Source organism: Elephas maximus, chromosome 6, assembly GCF_024166365.1.
Source record: "Elephas maximus indicus isolate mEleMax1 chromosome 6, mEleMax1 primary haplotype, whole genome shotgun sequence".
NCBI classification, from domain to species: Eukaryota; Metazoa; Chordata; class Mammalia; order Proboscidea; family Elephantidae; genus Elephas; species Elephas maximus.
The window spans coordinates 19,946,821-19,971,632 of record NC_064824.1 but is presented as its reverse complement, the minus strand read 5'-3'; the positions used below and the strand labels follow the sequence as shown (position 1 = coordinate 19,971,632).

The following is a 24,812-nucleotide window of genomic DNA, read 5'->3' as shown; positions in this document are numbered from 1 at the left end:
TTGTTTGTTTTTAAACAAGGCACTTTGACCACTTTTCCCTGACTGGTTACTGCAGGAGTCCTGACATGTACTCAAGGAAGGCTTCCACGGGGAAGTGACTTGTGAGCTGAAGGGGCTGGTTTGGGGAGGGGTGAAGGGAGCACTGGGAGGGTGCGAGGAACTGGCGTCCCCTGGGTGTTTAAGTCTAGGGGCTTCGACCAAATGACTACTCAAGTTCAGTGAACTTGCTCTGCCCCTCGGGTGCTACATAAACCAAACAGAGGCCTGTCTTCTCCTGATCATGAGCTTTACTGGGAGCTGAGCTAATGTATTATTGATGAGCCATAAATAATGGGGCAAGCGTGATTTCCTCTTCAGTCTCGAAGTACAAAGGTATAACACTGACATTTTAATGAGGTTTTTTATGGTGCAGGCTTACTGTTTACTCTCTCGAAATACGGGCTGGCTTTCGCAGGAAAGCAGTTTCCCTTTACTTTTCTTATTTTCCTTCTCCATTTGTCAGAATCCTTTTGAATATTTTTATAAAATATTATAGTTAAAACAAATAAAATAGAAAAGAGCAAATAAAGCCATATCTGAAAGACAATGTGGCCAGTGCTCCTAATCACTGTGTGGCGCAAAGAAAGGTCAGCTTCTCATGGCACACCCCAGCCTCCCAGAGGTCCCACATTTCTGCCTGATAAAGCAATTTGGCATAAAGCAAAGAATGGTGGAAAGAGACAAATCTGGGTTCAAATCCCCACTTAGTCATCAAGAGCCATGTGACCTGGGGCAAGTTACTTTACCTTTCTAAGCCAAATAATGTCCACCTTTCAGTATGCCATGTTAGAAATAAGTCAGTGCAATTAAATTATCCAATTATACAAATTAGGATGCCCTTGGTTGCAAATAATAGCCAAACAACTCACACCGGCTTAAACAGAAGCATCTGTGTTGGCTCATGTAACTGGGAGTCCAGAAATAGAGTGAAGATAGGGTGGACGAACGCATGGCTCAGGCTCTGTTTTTCCATGGTTCTCTTGGCTCTGCCCTCCTCTGTGAGTTGGATTGCCTCAGGCTGGTAGCAAGATGGCTACAGCACTTCTGGGCCTTGTATCCACAATCAATGCATAAGAAGAGAGAATGTGGTACTCTCTTAAGATGTTGACGCTCCTCCATCAAAAAGTGGTGTCTGTGTTCCCTCTTCATATACTTGGGTGGACCCTTGTAACTACACTGCTCAGTAGAATGAGGTGAAAATGATGCTGCACAGTTTCCAAAGCTAGATCATAAAAGGAAACACAGCCTAAGCCTGGCTTTCTTCTAGCATATTTGCCCTTGGATCCCAGCCACAATGTTGTGATGAAATCCAGGCCACATGGAAAGGCCATCCTAGCCAAAAGCCTCATCTAGGCTCCCAGCTCAGAGTTTTAGCATCAAACACCAAATGATGCCTTCAGATAATTCCATTTTCTCACTTTCAGGTCTTCTAGGTGAACCCCAGACTTAATGGAATAGACATAGCCATCTCCGCTGGCCTCATCTGAACTCCTGTCCCACAGAAACCATGAGAGATAAATAATTACAGTTGTTTTAAGCCACTAAGTTTGGGGATAATTTGCTATGGAACAATAGCTAATGAATACACCATAACATTTTTAAACAATACTGCAAGGCAAAATCCATTAACAGCAAAGTCAGAAATTGAACTGGGAAAAATTTGCAACACATATCACAGAATAGAAGATTAGTCTGTCTAACACTGAAGAGCTCCAACAACTCAATAAGAAGAAGACCAAGAACCAATGGAAAAATGGGTAAGGGACATGGACTTGCGGAAAGGGAAACACAGACATCTCCTAAACACATTAAAACATGCTCACCTTCACTCATCATTAGAGAAATACAAATTAAAACCACACTGAAATACTTTTTTTTAACCTATCAGATTGGCAAAAGTATAGAAGTTTTATAATATGTTCTGTTGGTGATGCCATAGGAAAACCAGCGCTCTCATGCATTACTGGCAGGAGTACAACTTAACACAATGCCCATGGAGGGTAATTTGGCAATAAAAAAACCCGTCGTTGTCGAATTGATTTGGAATCATAGCGGCCCTATAGGACAGAGTAGGCCTGCCCCATAGAGTTTCCAAGGAGCGCCGGGTGGATTCGAACAGCCGACCTTTGGGTTAGCACCTGTAGCACTTAACCCCCAGGGCTTCCAATTTGGCAATAGTAATCAATATTACAAATGCACAGACCCTTTGACTTAGCAATCTTCTATGGGGTTTTTCCTACAGATATAAACATATGTATATGAACTAATGATGTATGTACAAGTTAGTAGAAATGATGCATGAATTTGTATAAAAAATCACACAACACTGTTTATAATAGCAACAGATTAGAAACAACCTAAATATCCAACAATAGGGGACTGGTTCAATCAATTATGGAATATTATGCAACCATAAAAAGTAATAAGGAGGCACTTCAATGCACAGACACGGAATGATCACCAGATATATTTTTAAGGGAAAATGCAAGAGTCAGAAGAGTAAGCTAATCGTCATTGTAAACAAGGGGTAAACGTCTTAGATATACGAGAATACACATGCTTGTATGTGTATAACACATCCCTGGAAAGACAAATAACAATCTGATAACACTGATTACCTCTGGCAAAGAAAGCCTGGTGGCTAAAGGACAGGGAAAGCCAGGAAGGAGCTTTTGGACTTCTTGAATTTTGAATTTCCTAGATTCATATATATATGAGTGGTGGTGCATTGGTTAGGGCGCTCGGCTGCTAACTGAAAGGTCAGAAGTTTCAACCTATTAGCCATTCCATGGGAGAAAGATGTGACAGTATGCTCCTGTAAAGATTTACGTCTTTGGAAACCCTGTGGGGCAGTTCTACTCTGTCCTGTAGGGTTGCTATGAGTCAGAATCGTCTTGGTGGCAAGGTTTTTTTTTTTTCCCTTGCCTTTAAAGGGCTGTCAGTCTAGTGGGGCAGAAGACAGGCACCCCAAAATTGTTGATGACAGGGGCCACAGGAGCATGGCACGCCCCTGAACCCAAGCTTCCATGGCTTTAAGGCCCTGGTTGACCCACCTCAGTCCACGCCTCTATTCCCTGTGCTACCGGAGTTTATAGCTTCTGTGCCTGTAGCACACTCATCTCATTGTATCAGTGTTGGTAAAGGCTGGGACACTTTCGTATTCTGTTCATATAAATGCTATGTGAAACAAATGTGGAATACCTAAATGAATTGATTAATTACTAAGTACCTAAGACAGCTATAATTATAGGGCGTGAGTTCAGTGCTTCTCAAACTTTAATGTGCTTATGAGTTTCACTGGGGTCTTATTAAAATGCAGGTCCTGTTTCAGTAGGTGAGGGGCAGGTGAGGAGCCTGAGTTTCTAAAGAGGTCTTTTGCCACAGTTGACACTTTTGAGTAGTGAGTGTTCAGAAATCATTGTATGTCAGCACATTTTCAGCTATAAGAAACAGATGATGGGATCCAGGTACCAAACAACCAGGAGCTCAATGACATCATCCCGGGTCTTCTTCCTGTCTCCCAGCTCTGCTGTTTTCTTCACCAGATTCACTGTATCAAGGGGGCTCCTTATGGCCTCTGACGGTTGCTGCCATTCCAGGAATCACTTCTGGACTACTATGTCCAGAGGGCCAAGATACTGCAACTATCTATGTCTCTTTCTTAGGAAGGAGGAAAGCTTGTTCAGAGGTTTCTGGAAGACTTTCCCTAATGTTGCCATTCCTAAACCAATCTGAGAAGGGAGAGCAAGAATTCTTTGATTAGCCACTGCATAGAGTCAGTCATACTGTGCTAGCTTGTGTGTTGCTGTGATGCTGGAAGGCATGCCACTGCTATTTCAAATACTAGCAGGATCACCCATGGTAGACATGTTTCAGTAAAGCTTTCAGACTAAGACAGGCTAGGAAGAAAGGCTTGGCAATCTACTTCCAAAAATTAAAAATAGTCAGTGAAAACCCTATGGATCATTACAAAGTATTATCTGATAGAGTGCTGGAAGATGAGTCCCCTAGGTTGGAAGGCACTCAAAATACACAGTGGCCGCAACAACGGGCTCGAGTATACCAATGATCGTGAAGATGGTGCAGCACCGGGCAATGTTTCATTCTGTCGTACATGGGCTCGCTGTGAATCAAAGCCAACTGGGTACCAATTAACAACAATCAGGATCTACTCCCGGAACTGGGGAACTGGGTGTATGGGGATACGGTGAGAAACATGAGCAAAGCTGGGGTTCTTTTAGCAAGAAAGAAAGTGGAAGAAGCCAGCAGTGTCCCCTACACTGTTACATAAAATTTGGTTAATTGATTTGTAATATATAATTTAGTTAATTGATTATATAGAGACCTACATTTGGCAATCCTTCTAAGAAAACAGTTAAGTACCATGTTAACTAGTGTTACCCAACACCCATCAAAAAGTGTATGGAACCAAGCATGATTTGAGTTTGGAGTGGAAAGCTGTGGAGCTATGGAAGACAGTATCTGTTGTCCTGATATGTACATCCTTGCGCCGGCAACAAAACAGAAAGACCAAAGGCAACCTATTATGTAAGTAAATAAATTTTTCACCCACTTCAACAGTTATTGAGTAATCAGTGTGAGCAAAGAGCAGTGTCAAGAGTTGTGAGAGATGGAGGAGGACCCTACAGATCAGAAGAGACTTAGAAGGCCTACCAATCTATCACAATGTGTAACTTTTATTTGAATCCTGATTCCAACCGGCAAACTCTAAAAAAGCTATTTTATGACGTTTATGAGACCATTGACCGCTGAATATTGGAAGATGTTAAAAATTATTGTCACTTTTTAAGGTACTTGCATTGTGATTATCTTAAAAAAAAAAAGTCCTTGTCTTTTGGAGGTACACTTTGGCATATTTATAGATAAAATGTTATCTGGGATTTGCTTCACAATAATTCAGTAGTGGAGGGAGAAACAGATGAAACAAGATTAGGCAGGATTTGATAATTGTTGCAGCTGGGTGTTGAAGTTTCATTATACTATTCTGCCTACCTTCATGTATGTTTGAAATGCACTATAATAAAAATGTAAAAAAACAAGCCAAAAAACTATTTGAAAAAGTAGGGGAAGCTCCACCCCCTACGCTTGGAGGCCCCGCCCCTTTCGGGCCCCCTCTTTCCCGCGAGCGGCTGTTTCCGGGTTTCCAGTCTAGCGTGTCTCCCAACTTCCCCATTTCCTCAGGAACGCATTAGTCTCACACCTCGAAAATCGCTCCGTCTTTCCTCCCCACAGGCCTCTCAGGCTGCGCCGAGCCCGCAGAAGTCACCCGCAGCCTGCAGTCCTCGAGCCGCAGCCGCCGGCTCCCCCCACGGCTTTGGGAGCATGGTCGCGTCCGGCCGCCGACCACGAGGCGCGTCCGCGTCGTCCTGGCAACAGCTCGGAGCGGGCGACGCGGCCGGCCGAATCTCGTCCCGGGAGCCGTCTGCAGTGTGAGGGCCTCGGACCTGGGGCCGGGGGTGGCCAAGGGGCGGCCGCCGAGCTGCCGGGGCAGCCCGAGCCCTGGGCGGGGGGGGGGGGGTGTACCTCCGCAAGTCAGCCTGGCCCGAGGTCGGCGGGGAGGTCGGCCCTAAAAGGGTTGAACGAGGCTGGGGGTGGTGCCTGCGTCTGGAGTCTTTCCCTACCCCTAGCACCCTAGCACGGAAACCCTGGTGGCGTAGTGGTTAAGTGCTATGGCTGCTAACCAAAGGGTCAGCGGTTCAAATCCGCCAGGCGCTCCTTGGAAACTCTATGGGGCAGTCCTACTCTGTCCTATGGGGTCGCTATGAGTCCGAATCGATTCGACGGCACTGGGTTTTGGGTAGCACCCTAGCAAGAAAGGATGGGAAAAGGGGGCCCCGAGGAGAGAAGGCCTTTGGCAAGGATGAGAGGGCCCGTCCCGTAGAAGAGGGGGTGGAGGGACTGAGGATGTGTGCGCGCGCGCGCCCACGCAGAAGGGTGACAACCACCTTAGAGCATCGGAGCGTGTGTGAAAACGGTTTAGCTCGCTCTGACTATGCCGGGACTAGGGAGAGAAGGGGTGGGAATGTGAGCTGGGGCCAGTTGCTAGAGGGACTGGAGAGGGGAATGAAGGAGGGGCGTGGGAGATTTTCAGCGACGCTATGGGTTTGGTTTGGTTTGGTTTTGGCTACTGCGAGGGTGGGAGGTGAGATGAGCGCCGATCCTTAAACACCTCCTTCTGTATATTCACAGTATTTTGCTTGATGCTGTAGGGAAGAGGCTCGTAAAATATCTTAGGTCTTGGACTCCTTTAGGAATTTAAAGTCGTGGGCTGTCTCCAAAACACACACACACACACACACACAAATGCACACGTGATTTTACATTCAGTCTTGTCGCAAAGCAGCCCAGTAGCCCGTCCAGAGGCCGCAAGTTAGGAGACTCTGCTATGGAAGATGTAAATTAGTGTGAGATTTGTAAAATACCATCTCAAGGCAATATGTTGTTAATGTCAAACGAATAGTAAAGGCGGTACTTGCTAAAGAGCTTTAAAGGATGTGGGGATCGGTGTGGACTTTTTGAAGAAGGTGGAACTTGGAATGAGTGGGTGAAGGGAAGACAAAGCTAGCAACAAGTGTAGCATAAGGCAGAGCCCACAGGGCTCTTGGAAAGAGCACCAGCGCAAGCGGATGACTGTAGGCTTCCCCACCTCCACCTCGCCCCCTACTGGAGAGGTGGTCCGGAAGGTGCCTCATAAATGTCAGGGCCAGCAAAGAGTGTCCCCAAATGTTAAAGGGTTCCAGGTCACATACATCTAAGACACTGATTTGGGGAAATCCAAGAATAGAAGAGGGCTCTTTAACTGTTTACTTCAGTATTTTCCAAACTTACTTGACGGTGAGATTCCTTACTTTTTTCTTCTCATGCCCTAGTAATAGCTCAAGGAACATCTCATGGAAAACATTTTAGGAAAAGTTATTGAGGAGAGTTAAGGACCATTGAGGGGTTTCAAGCAATGGCATGATATTGGGTTGTGATGTGTGATGTAAGAAAATTAATGGGGCAGCTGTGTGTGGGAACAGAGTGGCCAGCAAAGAAGGGACTGTAACCCATGGCAGTGACAAGAAGCACATTTGTCAAAGACTGAGAGAAGAATGTGTGTGGTTTCTCATAGATGATTATGCTGCTACTGTTTTCATCCCAGGAAATGACCTTTGGCTCTAACAAGAAGACTTCGTTTTTCACGATAAAATGGCAGTGGTGAATACCCCAAGCAGCGAGCTAAAGAATGCCAAAGAATCATTTAGTAAGGTATCACCCCTCCTTTTGAGGAACCTAGTGGAGGAGCCCAAGAAAAGAACAGAAGTACCTAATCACCTCCTAGAATCAAGTAAGTGATTAGAAAACAGATTCACTTCACAGCAACATTTTCCCAGAGAATCCAAAGTCCAGAAAGCGTAATGGGATTCTTGGCACTAATGTGTTTATATTGTTTTGTGGGCTCATAACAGTTTTTTAAATTAAAAACAATGGTTTTATTTTAACTGATAGATTTTGTGGTGTAAATTAGCCACGAAGTTCTGTGGCTTCCACTTCCTCAAGTGCCCTTCCTGTCTGTCTCCACTTCCTGTTTCTCATCCTCAGCCTATCGCCGGGACTACTGTGGTGCTTTCCTCCTTGGACATACCCCCAGACCTCTCTTTACATCTCCATCATTTCTTCTCTAAAACCCTGGCTGGACCTTGTTCCTGTCAGCCCCAGTACTCTCAGTGATTCCCCTTGCATACAGAATAGAGTTGCTATTTCTTCCCTTGGCATTTGGACCCCTTTACTGTCTGATCTGAACCTGCACATCCAGGGCCATCTCCACACTGTCTCTGCATTCCTCCGCGGCTCCAGCCGCACCATGCGACTCCTCACTCCTTGAAGACCACGTGCATTTTACACCTTCTTACCTTTTCTATGCACATCCTTTAGCCTAGAAAACCTGGTAAATCCGATAGTTACTATGTGAAAAGCTAATAGTTTTGCTTGTTATTCTCATTGAATCCATATGACAACCTCATGAAAGGTACATTCTATTTTTATTTTACTATTGGAGAAGCTGAGACTCAGAGAGGTCAAGTGAGTCTTCCCAGGTGGTGCAACTAATAAGTGGAGAGTTGGTGGTCAGGGATTGGAGCCCAGGTCCAGGCTCTCTACTGTCATGCTCTCTTGCTTCCCACTCACTCTCCAAGGCCCATCTGAAATGCTGTAATGGAAAATTTTCTGTGACTCTTTTGCAGAGTACAAATTAGTATACTTGCCCATTTCTGGGCATTAGCAGAAAAAGGCCAGTTTTACATCTATTTTGTGGCCCTAAAAACAAAACAAAACTTTCAGCATTAAAAAAATAATAATAATAATGATAATTTCAGCACTTAAAAAATTACCAAAGAATAACCTCCAGAGATCTACAGTCCCCATCCCAACCCTTCAGTTTGGCCCAAAGCTGAGGACCGCAGCAGGTCACCTGGTGAGGGGCAACCACACAAATCATTTCACAGCCACTGCAGGTGTGTCTGTGGCTCACGTGATTTGGATACAGCCAAAGTTGAATGGTTATCATTTGTAAGGAATTGGACAGGGCCTTCATGTTGAGGGGAGCAGTTTAGTGTAGTGGTCGGAAGCAGACAGACCTGGGCTTGATTTTTAACTACCTCCTGTGGGCAAGTTGCTTTACCTTGTTGAGTCTCAGTTTCTTCATCTGCACAGTAGAAATAATAGCTACATCATAGGATTGGCGTGAAGATTATAGGCAAATGTATACACAGTCCTGCCTGGCACAGAGTACTTAATGTTGAGTTAATTCTGACTCTTGGCAGCCCCACGTGTGTCAGAGTATAATTACGCTCCACGGGGTTTTCAATGGCGGATATTTTGGAAGTAGGTCACCAGGCTTTCTTCCAAGGTGCCTAGGATGGATTTGAACCACCAACCTTTAAGAAGGGGATTATGAGTTCTCCTCAAGTCTCTAAAAAAAAGTCTCTGCTCCTGCCTAAATAAAGAGCTGGGAAACGTTTTGTAGACCTGGACACTTTTGTGAGTTCAACTATTTTAACCTGGTTCTCAGAACTGAAAAAAAAATATATATATATATATATGCTCATGCCACAGTAAAAGCTGTCTGAGACTTTGCTGTCCAGAGCGATCGTTACTCAGAGCTTTAATTGTTATATACCACGTTGTAATTCCCTTCAGAGGAAATCAAATAATAAAAGCTAAATTCTCAGTAATAAAATTAAGCACTTGGTGCTTGTATCTTTGACCTGAGTATTCGTTACATAATAAGAAATTGCAGGGTTATGCAGACCAGAGACAAGGCTTGCACTTTTAAGGAGCTGGTGTTTTATTACAAAGATTTATACAAAGTGTGTGGAAAACAGAATTGTAATAGGTAATAAACAATATATATGATGGTAAAGGAAACCCTGGTGGTGTAGTGGTTAAGTGCTACAGCTGTGAACCAAAGGGTTGGCAGTTCGAATCCGCCAGGTGCTCCTTGGAAACTCTATGGGGCAGTTCTACTCTGTCCTATAGGGTCGCTATGAGTTGGAATCGACTTGACAGCACTGGGTTTGGTTTTGGTTTTTAGTTATGATGGTAAAATCTCCCAGGTGATGTTTAAAAATGGATAGGGAGAAGCAGTCCAGGTTATCAGGAGCAGACAGTTAATCTTGTTGACAGCTGCATCTCCCACCTGAAACTTTCTGTGCTTAAAATGTCCCAAATTAAAGACAGCCTATGTTAATCGGATCTTCTTTAACTTAATATTTCATTTTATGTCTCATAATGTATTTATCTACATTGCTTTTTATAGAGGTTTATGCAAAACTTCTGAATAATAAGATCATAGAGGCAAAACCTGGCATATTGCATTTTGGAGGCTATGAAGTAGAAAAACAGCACCAACAGGTTCTGGTAGGTACTTTCTAAGTGGGATAATTAGTCGCAATAATGAAACCACGTGTGTGTTCTGGGTTTATATTACTCATTCATCTGAACAGCAGCAGCATCAGTAGAAGTACGGGTGTCAGGTGGGCCAGAAAGGTAGCTCTGGGGTGAGAAATTTTTACATTGCATTGATGTCCTTGAGAAGTACCTCCCCACCAACAAAGGCTCCTCCCAGCACTGTTTCCAAATAGATGTTGTTACTGAGTGAGTCTTTGGGGCCAGGTACCGTGTTGTGTGTTTTACTTTATTTTAGTCTTTATAAGAAGTCTGTGGAGGATATATTATTATCCCCATTATGTAGATGAAGAAACGGAGATTCCGGAAGGTTAAATACTTTGTTCAAGGAGACACAGCTACTACGTGATGGAGAGAGAATTTAACTCATGGGTTGCCTGCCTCCAAACCTCTCCTTCCATGCCTGTAGCCCCAGGGGAAGTGGGGGCTCTTTCCTGAGAGGTTCCAGAGAGGCTTCTCTTTAGCCTGGCTTGAGCCAGATGCCATGCCTGAATCAGTCATTCTGGCCATGCTGGCTTCTGCCTGGCCAGGTCTGGGGTGGGGGGGTTACTTCCACTGAGCGGGCTCTGGGAGAGACAGATGGAAGGATGGACTGCAAAGTAGCCAAGCTTATTAGCCACTGCAGGGTCCCACAGAGCTACACCAAAGTCTAGTCCTTCCTGGGTTCCGTTCATCGACCTGGATGTTCAGACTGGGGTCGGCTCTGCGTGACTACAAAGTCCAAGCTCCCATACTAAAATGAACCTCACCATTTGAGTCGGTAACCTCACTAATTCGCACTGGGCAGGACACCTCAGAACTACCCCGCATGGGCCCGAAATCTGAGCCAAACTGGTATAGGACGTGTAGGAGCTGGGTAGAGATGGGCCTTGTCATGTGGGCCCTCTGAGAACTTGGCTTTGTATGTGATGATAGCCCTCTGGCCTTGTGCTCAGCCACCCCAAGGGTCTCCACTTTTAGGCGTGGTGCAGATCTTAGAGTGGATGTTTAGGAAGGAATGCTGATTGTCTTATTAGACCGTGCAGAGTGCAGAGCCTCACGTCACGGGAGGGAGCTGACAAATGGTAAAGCTGTCAGGAGGTGAGTTCCTCTCAGGCGTCTGTAATGAACAGAGGAACACGCAGTTTTCATGTCCCTCATGCGTTTGAAGGTCACTAGAGGGATCAGGCGAGGAACCTATTAGACGTGAAGTGTTTCCTCTCAGGAAAAGAGTTAGAATTTAAAACTATGAATAGGAACTTCACCCATCAACCTCCAGTGGCACCTTTCTGAGAACAGAGCATCAAAGACCATGGTTAATAATTCATTTTGGAACTTTTCCTGGTTATTGGGCTTGGCTGCAACAATGGGCTCAAGCACAGCAATGATTGTGAGGCTGGCGCAGGACCGGCAGTGATTCGTCCTGTTGTCCAGAGGGTTGCTATGAGCCGGAACTGACTCCACGGCACCTAACAACAACAACAATGGTGATGACAGTGTAAACTTAAAACCATTATTATTCATAATTATTCTTTTTCAGCCACATGTATACCGAAAGCTAAAAGAGAATTTTATTTTCTTCCTTTTTACAGCTTTATTGAGATATAGTTCACATTCCATACATTTTGCTCATTTAAAGTTTATAGTTCAATGGGTTTTAGCATGTATTCACAGATTGTGCACCCATCACTACAATATAAATTTAGAACATTTTCATCACCCCAAAAAAGATGTTACTTAACAGTCACTCCTCATTTCCCCACAAGTCCCCCACTCCTATCCCACTGCTGTTGAGTTGATTCTGACTCATAGCGACCGTCTAGGACAGAGTAGAACGGCCCCACAGGGTTTCCAAGGCTGTAATCTTTGCAGAAGCAGACTGCCACCTTTCTCCCGCAGAGCGGCTGGTGGGTTTGAACTGCTGACCTTTCAGTTAACAGCTAAGCACTTAACTACTGCACCACCAGGGCTCCTTACCAATTCGCCAGCCCTAGGCAAACACCTACTTTCTGTCTCTATGAATTTGCCTATTCTAGATATTTTTTTTTTTTAGATATTTCATATAAAGGAATTCACATAATATGTGTTCTTCTATGTCTGGCTTCTTTCACTTAGCTTTCAAGGTTCACCCATGTTGTAGCATGTATCAGCACTTCCTTCCTTTTTCTAGCTAAATAATATACCATTGTATGGATACACCACACATTATTTGTCCATTCATCTGTTGATGGATATTTGGGTTGTTTCCGCTTTGGGCTATTATGAATAATACCACTGTGAACATCTGTGTATATGTTTTTGTATGGAGATACATTTTAATTTCTCTCGGGTAGGATTGCTGAGTCCTGCGGTAACTGTGCTCAACATGTTGAGGAACAGCCAAAGTGTTTTTCCAAAGTGGCTGCATCATTTTATATTCCCACCAGCCACGTGTGAGGGTTCCAACTTCTTTATATTCTCAAAAACACTTGTTATTGTCCATCTTTCTGATTATGGCCATCCTAGTGGGTATGAAGTGGTAGGCCATGGTTTGGATTTGCATTTCTCTAATGACTAATGATGTTGAGTATCTTTTCATGTGCTTCTTGGCCATTTGTATATCTTCTTTGGGGAAATGTCTGTTCAAATCCTTTGCCTATTGGTAAACTGGATTATTTGCCTTTTTACTGCTGGGTTGTAAGGGTTCTTTACATATTCTGAATACGAGTCTTATCAGATATGTGGTTTGCAAATGTTTTAGGCTGGGTTCTCTAAAGAAGCAAAACCAGTGAAGTGTGTATGTATCTATTTATATATAGAGAGATTTATATCAAGGAAATGGCTCATACGGTTGTAGAGGCTGGAAATCCTAAGTCTGTGGGTTAGGCTGGAGGCTTCTCCTGACTCATGTAGCTATAGGGGCTGGTGAACCCAAGATCAGCAGATGAGACAGCAGGCTGATGGCTTACAGGCTGCAGAGGTTGATGAATCCCAAGATCAGCAGGTAAGCTGCCAGCTCAGGTCCCAAGAACCAGAGGTCAGATGCAGGATCCAGAGCGAGCAAAAGTGAGCCAGTTTTGCCAGAAAGCTCACCTATATTGGATGCAGGCCACACCCCCAAGGAAACTCCCTTTCAACAGATTGGCTGCTCATAACATCCCGTGACGGAGGTGACTACATTATGTCAGATCTCATTATGGAGGCAATTACATCATTACATAGCTGCCAAGCTGCATCATAACTGCCAAACCACTGAGAATCATGGCCAAGTTGGCAGACAACCATAACCATCATAGCAAATATTTTCCAATCTGTGGGTTGTCTTTTTACTTTCTTTATGGTGACCTCTGGTGCACAAGTTTGTAATTTTGATAAAGTCCAATTTATTTTGTGTTGTTGTTGTTTGTGCTTTTGGTGTCGTATTTAAGAATCTACTGCCAAATCCAAGTTAACAAAGATTTTACTCCTGTGTTTTCTTCTAAGAGTTTTATAGTTTTAGCTTTTATATGTAGGTCTATGGTTCATTTTGAGTTAATTTTTATGTATAGTTTGAGATAGGGGGTCCAGCATCATTCTTTTGCGTATTGGTATCCAGTTGTCCCACTACCATTTGTTGAAAAGGCTGTTCTTTCCCCCATTGAATGGTCTTGACACCTTTAATAAATATGTATTGAAATGTAATGGTTTATTTCTGGACTGACAATTCTACCCCACCGATCCTATATGTCCTATATGTCTATTCTTATTCCAGTACCACACTAGCTTATAGTTAGTTTTAAATTGGGAGTTGTGAGTCCACTGACTTTGTTTTTCTTTTGCAAGGTCATTTTGGATATTCAGAGTCCCTTGCACTTCCATATGAATTTTAGGATCAGCCTGGCAATTTCTGCCCCCCCCCCCCCCAAAAAGCCAACTTTGATTTTGATAGGAATTGCATTGAATCTGTAGGTGAATCTCAGAAACCCTGGTGGCGTAGTGGTTAAGTGCTACAGCTGCTAACCAAAAGGTCAGCAGTTCAAATCCACCAGGCACTCCTTGGAAACTCTGTGGGGCAGTTCTGCTCTGCCCTGTAGGGTCGTTATGAGTCGGAATCTACTCGATGGCAGCGGGTTTGGTTTTTTTTTTTAATGGTACTACTAAGTTAATGATAGATGTTATAATTTTGTCACTACTTATAAATTAGGCCATTTTCATCTCTTTGGAGTCAGGGGAGGAGGACTCAGCTTTATTAAAATAGACTTTTCTGGGAATCATGTAAGTCATCATTAGCTTGCCAAAACGTCCCTAATTTCAAGAAAAATTGACATTCTTTCCAGGATGGCAATTATTAGAATTGATAAGAATCAACTGGTAATTTAAAAAGTTAACATACAAAAAATATGCAATAACATGACTCTTTTGGGCCATGACATAACTTTTTTAAACTGGTATATATATATGTATGTATATATATATATTTTTTGCTTAGTATAATGTCAGTAATTCCAATAATGCTACTAAATTTAAAATTATTCCTTCATCTTCATAATTTTGTTTATATTAACCACTACTTTATTTTTCTCTAACAGATTCTTTTTTGTATTTTGTTATCCCCAATAAAACTGTACTCTTTAGTGTATATTATCTTGTTTTTAATAGAGTTAAGGATTTCCTTCTGTTCAATTCCACCCATATTTATTAGTAAGAGCATCCAGTATGTGCAAAGCAAGGAGTCCAAGCATTATGGAAAATAAAGTCAAGGACCTTTCTGTGTAGTAGAGGGCATTTTAAAAACATCAAACAACTTGAACATGATAACAAGCAAGCAAGGTGGCATGACGGAGTAAGAAGGAAATGCTCTGTGGAGAGACGATGCCATCTCACCCAATAACCAATTGCTGTCAATTTGATTCCAATTCATGGCAACCCCATGTGTGTCAGAGTACAACTGTGCTTCATGAGGTTTTCAGTGACTGATTTTTCAGACATAGATCTCCAGGCCTTTCTTCTGAGGTACCTCTGAGTGTACTTGAACCACAAGATTTTGGTTAGCAGCCAAGTGCATTAAGCATTTGTACTACCCAGAGACTCCATCTCACCTCTACTGGAAAATTTAAAAAGGGCTTCTGGGGGAGGAGGCATTTGGGATAACCCAAAAGCTATATGAAGTGAAGTGAAGGTATTCAGGGTATAGAGGAAGACGTGAAGACAAGTTTAGGGTGAGCAAGCATGAGGAATATTTGCAGACCAGTGTGCAATCTGGTTTACCTGGACTGTAGGGTTTTTGGAATGATGTAATGGCAGAAAAAAAAAAAAAAAAATTTTTTTTTTTTTTTTTTTTTTGATGGGAAATACGGGCTGTGACTAAATTATCAACATAAGGAGTTGTGTGTAATTCACAAAGCAGCAGGAAGCTAATGAAATGTTTTTGAGCAGGGGAATGATGCTTTGAGTAAGATCAAATTAGTGCAAGTTTAGAGGATAGATGTGGTTCTCAACCTCGTGTTCATTATCACCCCCTAAGGAGAAATTAATGAGAGAAACTAAATATTGAGGAGTAACATCTTGTTGAGCAAGGTTGAGCTTTGAAAGATCGTAAGCCATTGTAATACCTAAGATTTGTTTGCCCTCCCAAGAATCAATTTTCATCTCCTTGAGAACAGAGGCCATGTTTGACTTTTGTACTGCTGCTTCCCCAGTACCTAGCACAGCACCTGACACACAGAAGGCCCTCGGTGCACACCTGTGAATGTAACTGAACTCACTGTATTGGAAGAGATTGACTGGCCAGGGACTTACTCATTCTGTGGAAATACATTTTAAAGCCTAATTAATTATATTGTTTCTATAAGACACTAAAACAGACAGAAATAGATAAAAGTACAAAATGATTTAATTATAATAATATTCTGGATGTCTTGAGAGAGTCAGCCTCCCGTTTCAACCTGCAAAGTTAAGCAGAAGCCTAAGGCGGTTACCTGGAGATTCTTACAAAACAAGGGGAAAAGGCAACCACTCTACTTTTATCTTGGTTTTGCTGTAGGAAACTATGCAGATTTTCCAGGAACTGAGATTGTATGTGCGTTTGAAACCACAATATATTGTTCATTAACATTTGAGATTGATCTTGATCGAGACCTGGTTAGGGAATTTAAAATATTTGATTCACATTGAAATCAGTGTTTCAATTTACTTTAAAATTTGCAATAATGGTTTCAAGGTTACTCAACACCAAAGATTCCTTAAATTATTTTTTTCTTTGTGGAAAGATTCTGCCTGGGAAACTATATTTATTAAGTAAATAATCCATTTTTCCCATGAGAAGACCAATGTTGCTGTTAATAGCCTAAAACAAAATTGTTAGTCTGTACGATTTTAAGTAAATTTCCTTTAGGTTTTATGAAATAGTAACATTAGTTTTTGCTTCCCTATCACAGCCTTTGCAGACCCCCAAGGATCTTGTTTATCAAAATGGCGGTCACAAATCCAGTGATTGAAGTGTACAGGGGAGGGGGGAATTGAAGCCCCGGTATAAACGTAGTGCATCTTTGCTCTCACATTTTGGAGAAATACTTTATAGAATAAAAATGTGAAGTAAAATGTAAGATCAACATGAATTTTAAGATGGAACACTTTAAAGAACTTACAGGGCTGCCTGAATTTTGTCCCCAGATCCTTGGGATTAAGTGTTGGTCTTCTCTGCAGAAAGTTTGTGAAACTCTACCACTGAGGGGAGGTGTTAAAAGACCCCAGCTTGGAGGCTGGAATGTTGTAGTTGGAAAAATACTGTTAAGAGCTTGGGGCTGGCAGTGCACACCCCTCATCCGAAGCCAAGGCTTCCCTGGCAGACAGGTTCTGCCCTGCAGTGTCTGGAGAAAAATAGAATCTCCTGAGGGGAATCAGAAGGCAGAGGGATTGTGTGAGATGCAGAGATGGGAGGGAGGGTGAAGAGACCTGTGAGTCCTGGTTGGGAAATCCCTGTAAATGTGTTAAATTCCTGACTGCTTTGTGTTGGTAATTTTTAAAGGGGGGCAGGGGCTATGTTTCCTATTAGAGTCCATATGGTGCTCTGCGGAAGCAGCAAAAAGGAAGTGGGAACCTGTGGGGCAGGAGCGGGAGAAGATCAGCTCCCATGGGAACAGAGATTTTGGAGGGCTTGGGACTTCCAGTGACCCCAGACTTGGAAAAGAAGGGGAGATTTTAGGCCATTTTATCTTGCCACAAGGGGCAGAGGGGCCCCAGCTAACAACTGGGTTACACATGCTTTATTTTCAAATAAACTTTTAATATTAACTTAAAATATACTTTTTAAGTGCTCTAACATGGTTTTAACATTTTCTTTATTTCCTCCAGATTTTTTTCCTTTGAATTATTATTATTTTTTTCCCTAGTTTTAGTTGTAAATGGAAAGGCAAGAATACCATTTTTTTTCCTCTGAAAGAATATTATTTTTAACAAGTTAAAAAATAGAACTGACTCAGTGATGAAATGTAAAAGGAAAGATAGGGAATATGGTTTGGGCGTTGAGATGTGTCGGGCTGAGACTTTAGGATGTAGTGGAAAGGGCTGGAGACTAGGGTTCTACACCTGGCTCTGCCACTTCACATCCTATAACACCAGGAGCGATACTCATCATAAAGTAAGGGCTTGGGCTAAATAACCTCTTCGAGTCCTTCTAGGACTCAGGCAACACAGTCTTTGATCGGACAAAGAGCACGGATTATTATAGCAACCAATGAGCATTTGAAACAAAAAGTTGAGAACTGAAAAATTAGTACTCTCCAGTATTCCCAATATTTTTTTAGTTGTGTTTTATATGAGCATTTACAGAGCAAACTAGCTTCTCATTAAACAATCAATACACATATTGTTTTGTGACATTGGTTGCCACCCCTATGGCATGTCAATACTCTCCCCTTCTCACCCTTGGGTTCCCTGTTACCAGCTTTCCTGTCCCCTCCTGCCCTCTCCTTGCCCCGGGGCTGGTGTGCCCACTTAGTCTCATTTTGTTTCATGGGCCTGTCTCATCTTTGGCTGAAGGGTAAACCTCAGGAGTGACTTTAGTACTGAGTTAAAATGGAGTCCAGGGCCCATACTCTTAGGGTTTTTCTAGTCTCTGTCAGACCAGTAAGTCTGTTTTTTTTCTTGTGAGTTAGAATTTTGTTCTACGTTTTTCTCCAGCTCTGTCCAGGACTTCCAGTATATTTTTGAAGTTAGTCTCTTAGATGTTTGCTAAAACATGAAGAGCAAGTTGTTCATTTTTTTGACTCAATTTGTTAAGTTTTGCTATTGTTGTTAGAGAGGTCAAAAGTCAACTTTCTTGTCCTCTCTCTTCCTACACTTCTTTTACCTAAATGTCTCAGTTTTTGTTTCATCCTGTTACTTCTTATTTCTCTATTGATCCAAATTAACAATTCCAGGTCAAGGATCTTTTATGGCCCCTGGACACCCTGCTAACTCAGAACTGAAACCATTCCTGAAGTCTACCTTTCAGCCTAAGATTAGACAGGCCTATAAAACAAACAATAACACACCTGAGGAACATGCTTCTTAGTTCAGTCAAGTGTACCAGACCAAATGGGCAACATGTGCCCCAAACAAAGATGAGAGAACGCAGGAAGGGCTGGAAAACTGGGCAAATGGACACGGGGAACCCGGGGTGGAAAGGGAGAGAATGCTGACACATTGCAGAGATTGCAATCTGTCACAAAACAATTTGTATAAATTTTTGAATGAGAAACTAATTTGCGTGGTAAACTTCCACCTAAAGCACAAAAAAATTAAAAAAGCATCTTTTATGGAAAGTATTAGCCAAATGATATATCTTGTACTATCACCAAAAACCAAACCAAACCTGTTGCTGTGAAATTGATTCCGACTCATAGTGACCCTATAGTTTAGAGTAGAACTGCCCTATAGGGTTTCCAGGGAGCAGCTGGTGGATTCGAACTGCCAGCCTTTTGGTTAGCAGCCAAGCTCTTAATCGCTGCACCACCAGGGCTCCGTACTATTACCAGCGGGATCTATTTTGTTTTATGCTTTAAGCAAATCATTCCATGTTTTCTTATTGTTAATTTTTGACTCACTTAACAATACTATCTAAGGAGTTTTATCTAAGGAGTTTTACCATGCCACCTTCATGCACAAATGTGTGGTGGGTATATTTGGATTTGTTCCACCACACTCAGGTTCGAGGAAGCATCTGGTTTCTTTATTTTTCTAAATCAAGATCTAGCTTGGCCCCTTGCCCACAGGTGATGACTGAACCTCTGTTCTCAGGAGTTCCAATGTCCCTCTCCCCTGGGACCAATGTGGGGAGTACGGGGGAGGAGACACTGGCACTGAGCCAGCCCAGCAGCTCAGAGCTCAGACTCTGGTCTCCAACCCATGATGCCACTTGTTGCAAACTGACCTAAATCAAATTACTTATTTCCAATTATCAGGTTCTTTCTGATACTGATATTGATAGACTGATAGACTGACGTTGGGAGGTGGGAGCCATCAGTCCCCTCCCCGACAACCTGCTACCAGTTTTTTGCAATAAAAACAGTTCCTAGAAGAAATTCTGCCACACATATCAACACTTATTAGCAAGCAGGCAAAAAACAATAATTATGCTAGTCATCTCAGAGGAGTCCCAGCTGGGGCACCCTGGAGGGAGACTTCGCTGGCAACAGGTGCAGCAACGTTCCCGCTCAGGATTAGCTGACCTTCCGAGTGGGCCGGCAGAGCTTTTTAAGTGCCAAACTCGGGCAGGACATGCAGAGCACTGGGCATTTGAATGTCACTCTAAAGGGCATTGAGCTTCTAGGCTCACCAGGTTCTCATACCCTTTTTGTTCAAGAGCAGATATGCCTAGATGATATCTCTAGTTAATTCATTTATCCTGAACACCCTTAGGCTAGTAGCAGACCCTCTAGTGTCTCTTCAAATGAGCATAATAAAAACCCTCTTAGTGGCCGTTTCTGGAGTAAGGACCCTTGGTTAGGAGTTTTCAGTGCCAACTAGCCATTCCTAGAGTGCAGATGACTGCTTGGAGTTTTTCAGAGGTTAACAGTCCCTGGGGTACGCATTAAAACCAATTCATGCAGCCTTATTTGCGGCATGGTCTTTACTGAATTACTCTTGAGTAAATTATGGGCCATGTAACTGCTTCTGTTCTAGTTCTCCTTGGACTCCCAGCTCCAGGCCTTCATAGCGCTCCTCTATAACAGAACTCTTTCTCAAGGCTTTCAGCCCTGGGCCAACTGTCCATCTCTCTGTCCCCAGGCAGGCCCCACCACCCCAGGGCTCTGAGTGTGATGGGCACAGGGTCTGGAATCCTGAGGCTCCTGCTCACCTGTCCTTCCAGTTTTTCTTGGAAGGACTGTTCTTGTGGGTCAGGCCCCTCCTACCTCCATCCTAGGGACGTACACCGTCACCACAACTGCCCTTTATGCAGGGCCCCCTCAGAGCTCGAGAGGGGTTTGGGCAACTTTTTTCATTATGCTTCTAGCATATTAAAAAAGAAGATATGCCCAAAAAAGGGTCACAACCAAAAGACAGAAAGAGCCACATAAACCAGAGACTCCATCAACCTGAGACCAGAAGAACTTGGATGCTGCCACCAATGAGTGCCCTGACAGGGAACACAACAGAGAGTCCCTGACAGAGCAGGAGAAAAATGGGGTGCAGAACTCAAATTCTAGTAAAAAGACCAGACTTAATGGCCTGACTGAGACTGGAGGGACCCCAGAGGACAGGCCCCTGGACTCTCTCTTAGCCCAGAACTAAAACCATTCCTGAAGCCAACTCTTCAGGCAAAGATTAGACTGGACTATAAGACATAAAATGATACTCATGAAGAATGTGCTTCTTAGCACAAGTAGATACATGAGACTAAATGGGTAGCTCCCGTCCAGAGTCGACATGAGGAGGCAAAAAGGGACAGGAGTGGGATGAATGGGCACGAGAAGTCCGGGGTGGAAAGGAGGAGTGTGTTTTCACATTATAGGGAGAGCAACTAGGGTCACATAACAATGTATATATAAGTTTTTGTATGAGAAACTAACTCTAACTATAAACTTTCACTTAAAGCACAATAAAAAAGTGGGGGGGGGGCACAAAAAATTGTGGTACAGGCCATTCCTTGGTTACAAATATCCAACTTACATATAATTCGTCTTTTAAAAACCAACCCCTGTAAAGCCTATCAGGAAAAAACTAACTTGGTATTTGGCCCCAGGCTCCCGTGACGGGCCGTGCTTCTCTCGTGTGTGCTGCAGCGAGTCCTTAGGCGGCCACTGGCAGAGGGCAGGCCCCTGCAACCTAGTGTACCTGTAGTGTGATCCGTAAGGGTTTTCACTGACTAATTTTTGGAAGTAGAATGCCAGGCCTTTCTTCCTAGCCTGCCTTAGTCTGGAAGTGCTGCTGAAACCTGTCTACCCTGGGTGACCCTGCTGATATTTGAAATACTGGTGGCGTAGCTTCCAGCATCACAGCGACATGCAAACCATCACAGTACCACAGACTGACAGACGACAAACTAGGAGATGGGTGGTGGAGAGGCTGTCCAAGCCACACTCTTTTTTTCTGATTTTCTGACTGCCTACATGTCATGCAGTCCCCAAGACCAGTGGCATGCAATTAGGGAACCTGTGGGAGTTGGTGAGTGGCTGGCTTCTTAGCTCAGTTAAACCACAGACTAAAGAGAATGCAACAAAAAACACATGCTGCATAAAAGTTTAGGGTGAACGGTGGTGGGTGGAGGGTAATACGTGTCCGGGCGACCCTCATGGGCTGTGGGCTGTGCTGGGCGGTAGGCACCTGGGGCTCATTTTATTATTCTTTAAATGGTGGATGATAAATTTCATACCTTTTAAAAATTTTTTAAATATTTATCTTCAAATTTCTTTAGAAATAAGATGAGGTATAAATAAATGAGACGAATATGCAAACAAAACGTTGTATTTATTCTAAATGCTTGTTTTTCTCCCACAGGATCTGGTCAATGTTTCCGGTGAAGACATACATGTTCATATTTTACCCCCACAAACCAAGTACTTTCAGATCCAGTATGTGAAAAAAGTAAGTGTCCCTTGGCTACCTGTCCTTTCCATGTGTTCTTTGTTGGGCTGGGGTTTTCTGTGTCGTGGGCAGCTTGGGGTGGGTGTATGACGTGTTGTTCACCCCCGGTCCTGCCCTCTTCGTGGTTGGGGGCTTGTCCTAACCAAAGCCACTTGTCTTCTAGGAACACCGCCTGGTCCCTGGCTTGTCCCTCACAGTCACCGTTATATTTTCTCCAGATGAGTGGCGCTACTATTATGATTGCATCCGTGTTCACTGTAAGGTAAGTCTCTTAAATTTTTAGGGGGACAAGGGACAAAAACGTATATTCTCAAGTGAGGGAGAAAGAGAGATTGAATGAAAAGAATAGCCTTTCTAAACAAAATGCCTGGGTGTTACCCTGATAGCCAGTCTGAAGGGCACAGAGGCTTTGTGTAAGGGGCATGTTCCCAGTCAAAAGGTGTTAGGCTCCTGAGAACTGGGGCACAGCCAAGAGACCCTGTTTAGGGCAGGTTTCCATCTGCCCTGTGCCCCAAAACAGATTTATCATATGGGAGGTGATGACATCTTTTCAGATAACTTAAATGCTTTCCATTAAGTGCTGGATTAAAAAATTAACAACTACCCCAAGCTGTGGGTATAAACTGGTAACTGGACCGTGTCTCATGTGGGAATGTCCTCAGAGGGAGCCCTGGGGGTTTGCATGGTGTGGGAGCCTGTGTGGCTTGACCCCAGATCCCTCTGCTGTTTGAGCTCTTAGGAGCCCTGCGTAAGTCACCTAGTTCACTCTTTGGCCCCAGCCAGAACCGACATGGAGTCTTGTCGTCCTTTTCTTAAAACTGTCCATATTACACCTCCCTCGGCACTGCCTTCTGGGCCCAACCCTTGCAACTTGAGAAGCCTTAAGGTTAGGTAAATTCCTGATTCTTCAAAACTGAAATGGAAGGGTATGCTTTAATATCACATGAGCCTTAGTTTAGAAAACAAATGACAAACCAGAATGTTGTTTTCAGGAAGTATTCTGTACCAAGCAGAAGAAAAGTCCCTACGGCAGGCATCATATGTCAGGGCACCTTTCCTGCTAGTTAATAGTAACGCTAATAGTATCACTTCACAGTTGTACAGTACGTTTAGCCTCATAAGGTAGTCATCTGGTTTAATTCTAATAAACATCTCTAAGGAAAGGTGTAAATATCTCCGTTTCGCAAGGAAGAAATGAGGCCAGGACAGCTTGAAAGTCTTGCTCAGGGTCACAGATTATGTGGGGACTAGAAGCAGGCTTCTGCACCCTCTTGCCCATTCATCTTTTAATATTTGGTGTGTCGTAGTCATCTAGTGCTGCTATAACAGAAATACCACAAATTGATGGATTTAACAAACAGAAAATTATTCTCTCACAGTTTAGGAGGCTAGAAGTCTGAATTCAGGGCAGAAGCTCTAGGGGAAAGCATTCACTCTCTGTCGGCTCTGGGGGAAGGTCCTTGTCTCCTTTCAACATCTGTAGGCCCAGTGTCCCTTGGATATCTACGTGTGTCTTAGCATCAATCTTCCCTTGGGTCTAGGAGTTCTCAGCACAGGGACACTGGATCCAAAGGATGCGCTCCGCTCCTGGCTCTTCTTTCTTGGTGGTGGTCAGGTCTCTCTCTGCTCATTTCTCCCTCCTTTTATCTCTTATAAAATAAAAGATGAAACAGGCCAAACCCCAGGGAAACTCCCCTTATACCACATCAGGGCTGTGACCTTAGTAAGTGTGTTGTATCCTACCCTAATCCTCATTAACATGACCTAATCTTTCCTCATTAACATAACGGACAGCTTACTGCCAAACAAAACCATAACCATAGGCATAGAGGTTAGGATTTATAACACATCACAAAATGGAGGACAACCACACAATATTGGGAATCATGACCTAGACAAGTTGACATATTTTGGGGGGACACAGTTCAATCCACAACACAGTGCTACATGGGTCACTGATTCTGTGGTAGTTTCTCTATGTCAGGCCAATAAAGATTGTGTTTCCTTACAATCTTCTGAAATAGAAGCAGTTAGAAATAGAATAGTCTTCCGGGTGCTGCAAACAGTTAATACACTCAGCTACTAACCAAAAGATTGGAGGTTTGAGTCCATCAAGAAGTGCCGTGGAAGAAAGGCCTGGCAATCTACTTCAGAAAAATTAGCCATTGAAAACCTTATGGAGCACAGTTCTACTCTGACACACATGGGGTTGGCATGAGTCGAAGTTGACTCGATGCAGCCGGTTTATCATTATCTTTAGCTTTTCTGAATAGTGATGATCATTTCAAAGAAGTGCACTTAAAATTTTCTATACTTTGCTTATGGCTAAGAAAACTCAATATTTCTCATATTGTACTTAAGTACTCAGATAATTTTTAAGGAAGTATTTTTTAGTGGTAGAAAATAAGACAAGAAATAAAGCATCTACAAGTATATCTTTAAAAAAATTAATCTTCAGTATGGTAGACTTGACCTGTTTTCCATTAATTTTAGGGGGATGACACCTTGCTGGTTCCCATCCATGCCTACCCTGTCATGAATACCCTGGATTTTCCCTCATTTATAAGTCTATCAAATGTTCTCTTGGGGGAAAGGTGAGTTACCGAAATGAACTGCCAAAATATCATAGGCTGTGAAAAGCTAAGACACAGTCACATATATAGAAACTTAGACTTGTGTTTTCCTAATGGAAGATTATCCTTCCAGCTGAATTAGACTGAGTTTTAGTCGTGAAAGGCAAAAACAAAACAAAACAAAATCTTGTAAGCAAGAAAGGGAATTTACTGGGTCATTTAACAGAAAGG

At 43.1% G+C, this 24,812-nt stretch overlaps 1 protein-coding gene across 6 annotated transcripts in view; it reads left to right on the top strand.

The window, feature by feature from the left end:
• Nucleotides 1-5,305: 5,305 nt before the first annotated feature.
• CFAP221 (cilia and flagella associated protein 221) overlaps nt 5,306-24,812 on the top strand; it is a 147,219-nt gene continuing 127,712 nt past the window's right edge. Inside the window, exons 1-6 of one of the 6 annotated variants that reach the window (XM_049889160.1) lie at nt 5,306-5,489; nt 7,202-7,387; nt 9,857-9,957; nt 21,922-22,008; nt 22,172-22,270; nt 24,502-24,602. In XM_049889160.1, the coding sequence (XP_049745117.1) occupies nt 7,249-7,387; nt 9,857-9,957; nt 21,922-22,008; nt 22,172-22,270; nt 24,502-24,602 (527 nt within the window). In that variant the 5' untranslated portion in view covers nt 5,306-5,489; nt 7,202-7,248. Of the gene's footprint in view, nt 5,490-7,171; nt 7,388-9,856; nt 9,958-21,921; nt 22,009-22,171; nt 22,271-24,501; nt 24,603-24,812 lie in introns of all 6 variants that reach the window. The other 5 variants (XM_049889161.1, XM_049889163.1, XM_049889162.1 and 2 more) reach the window with 5 other exon arrangements.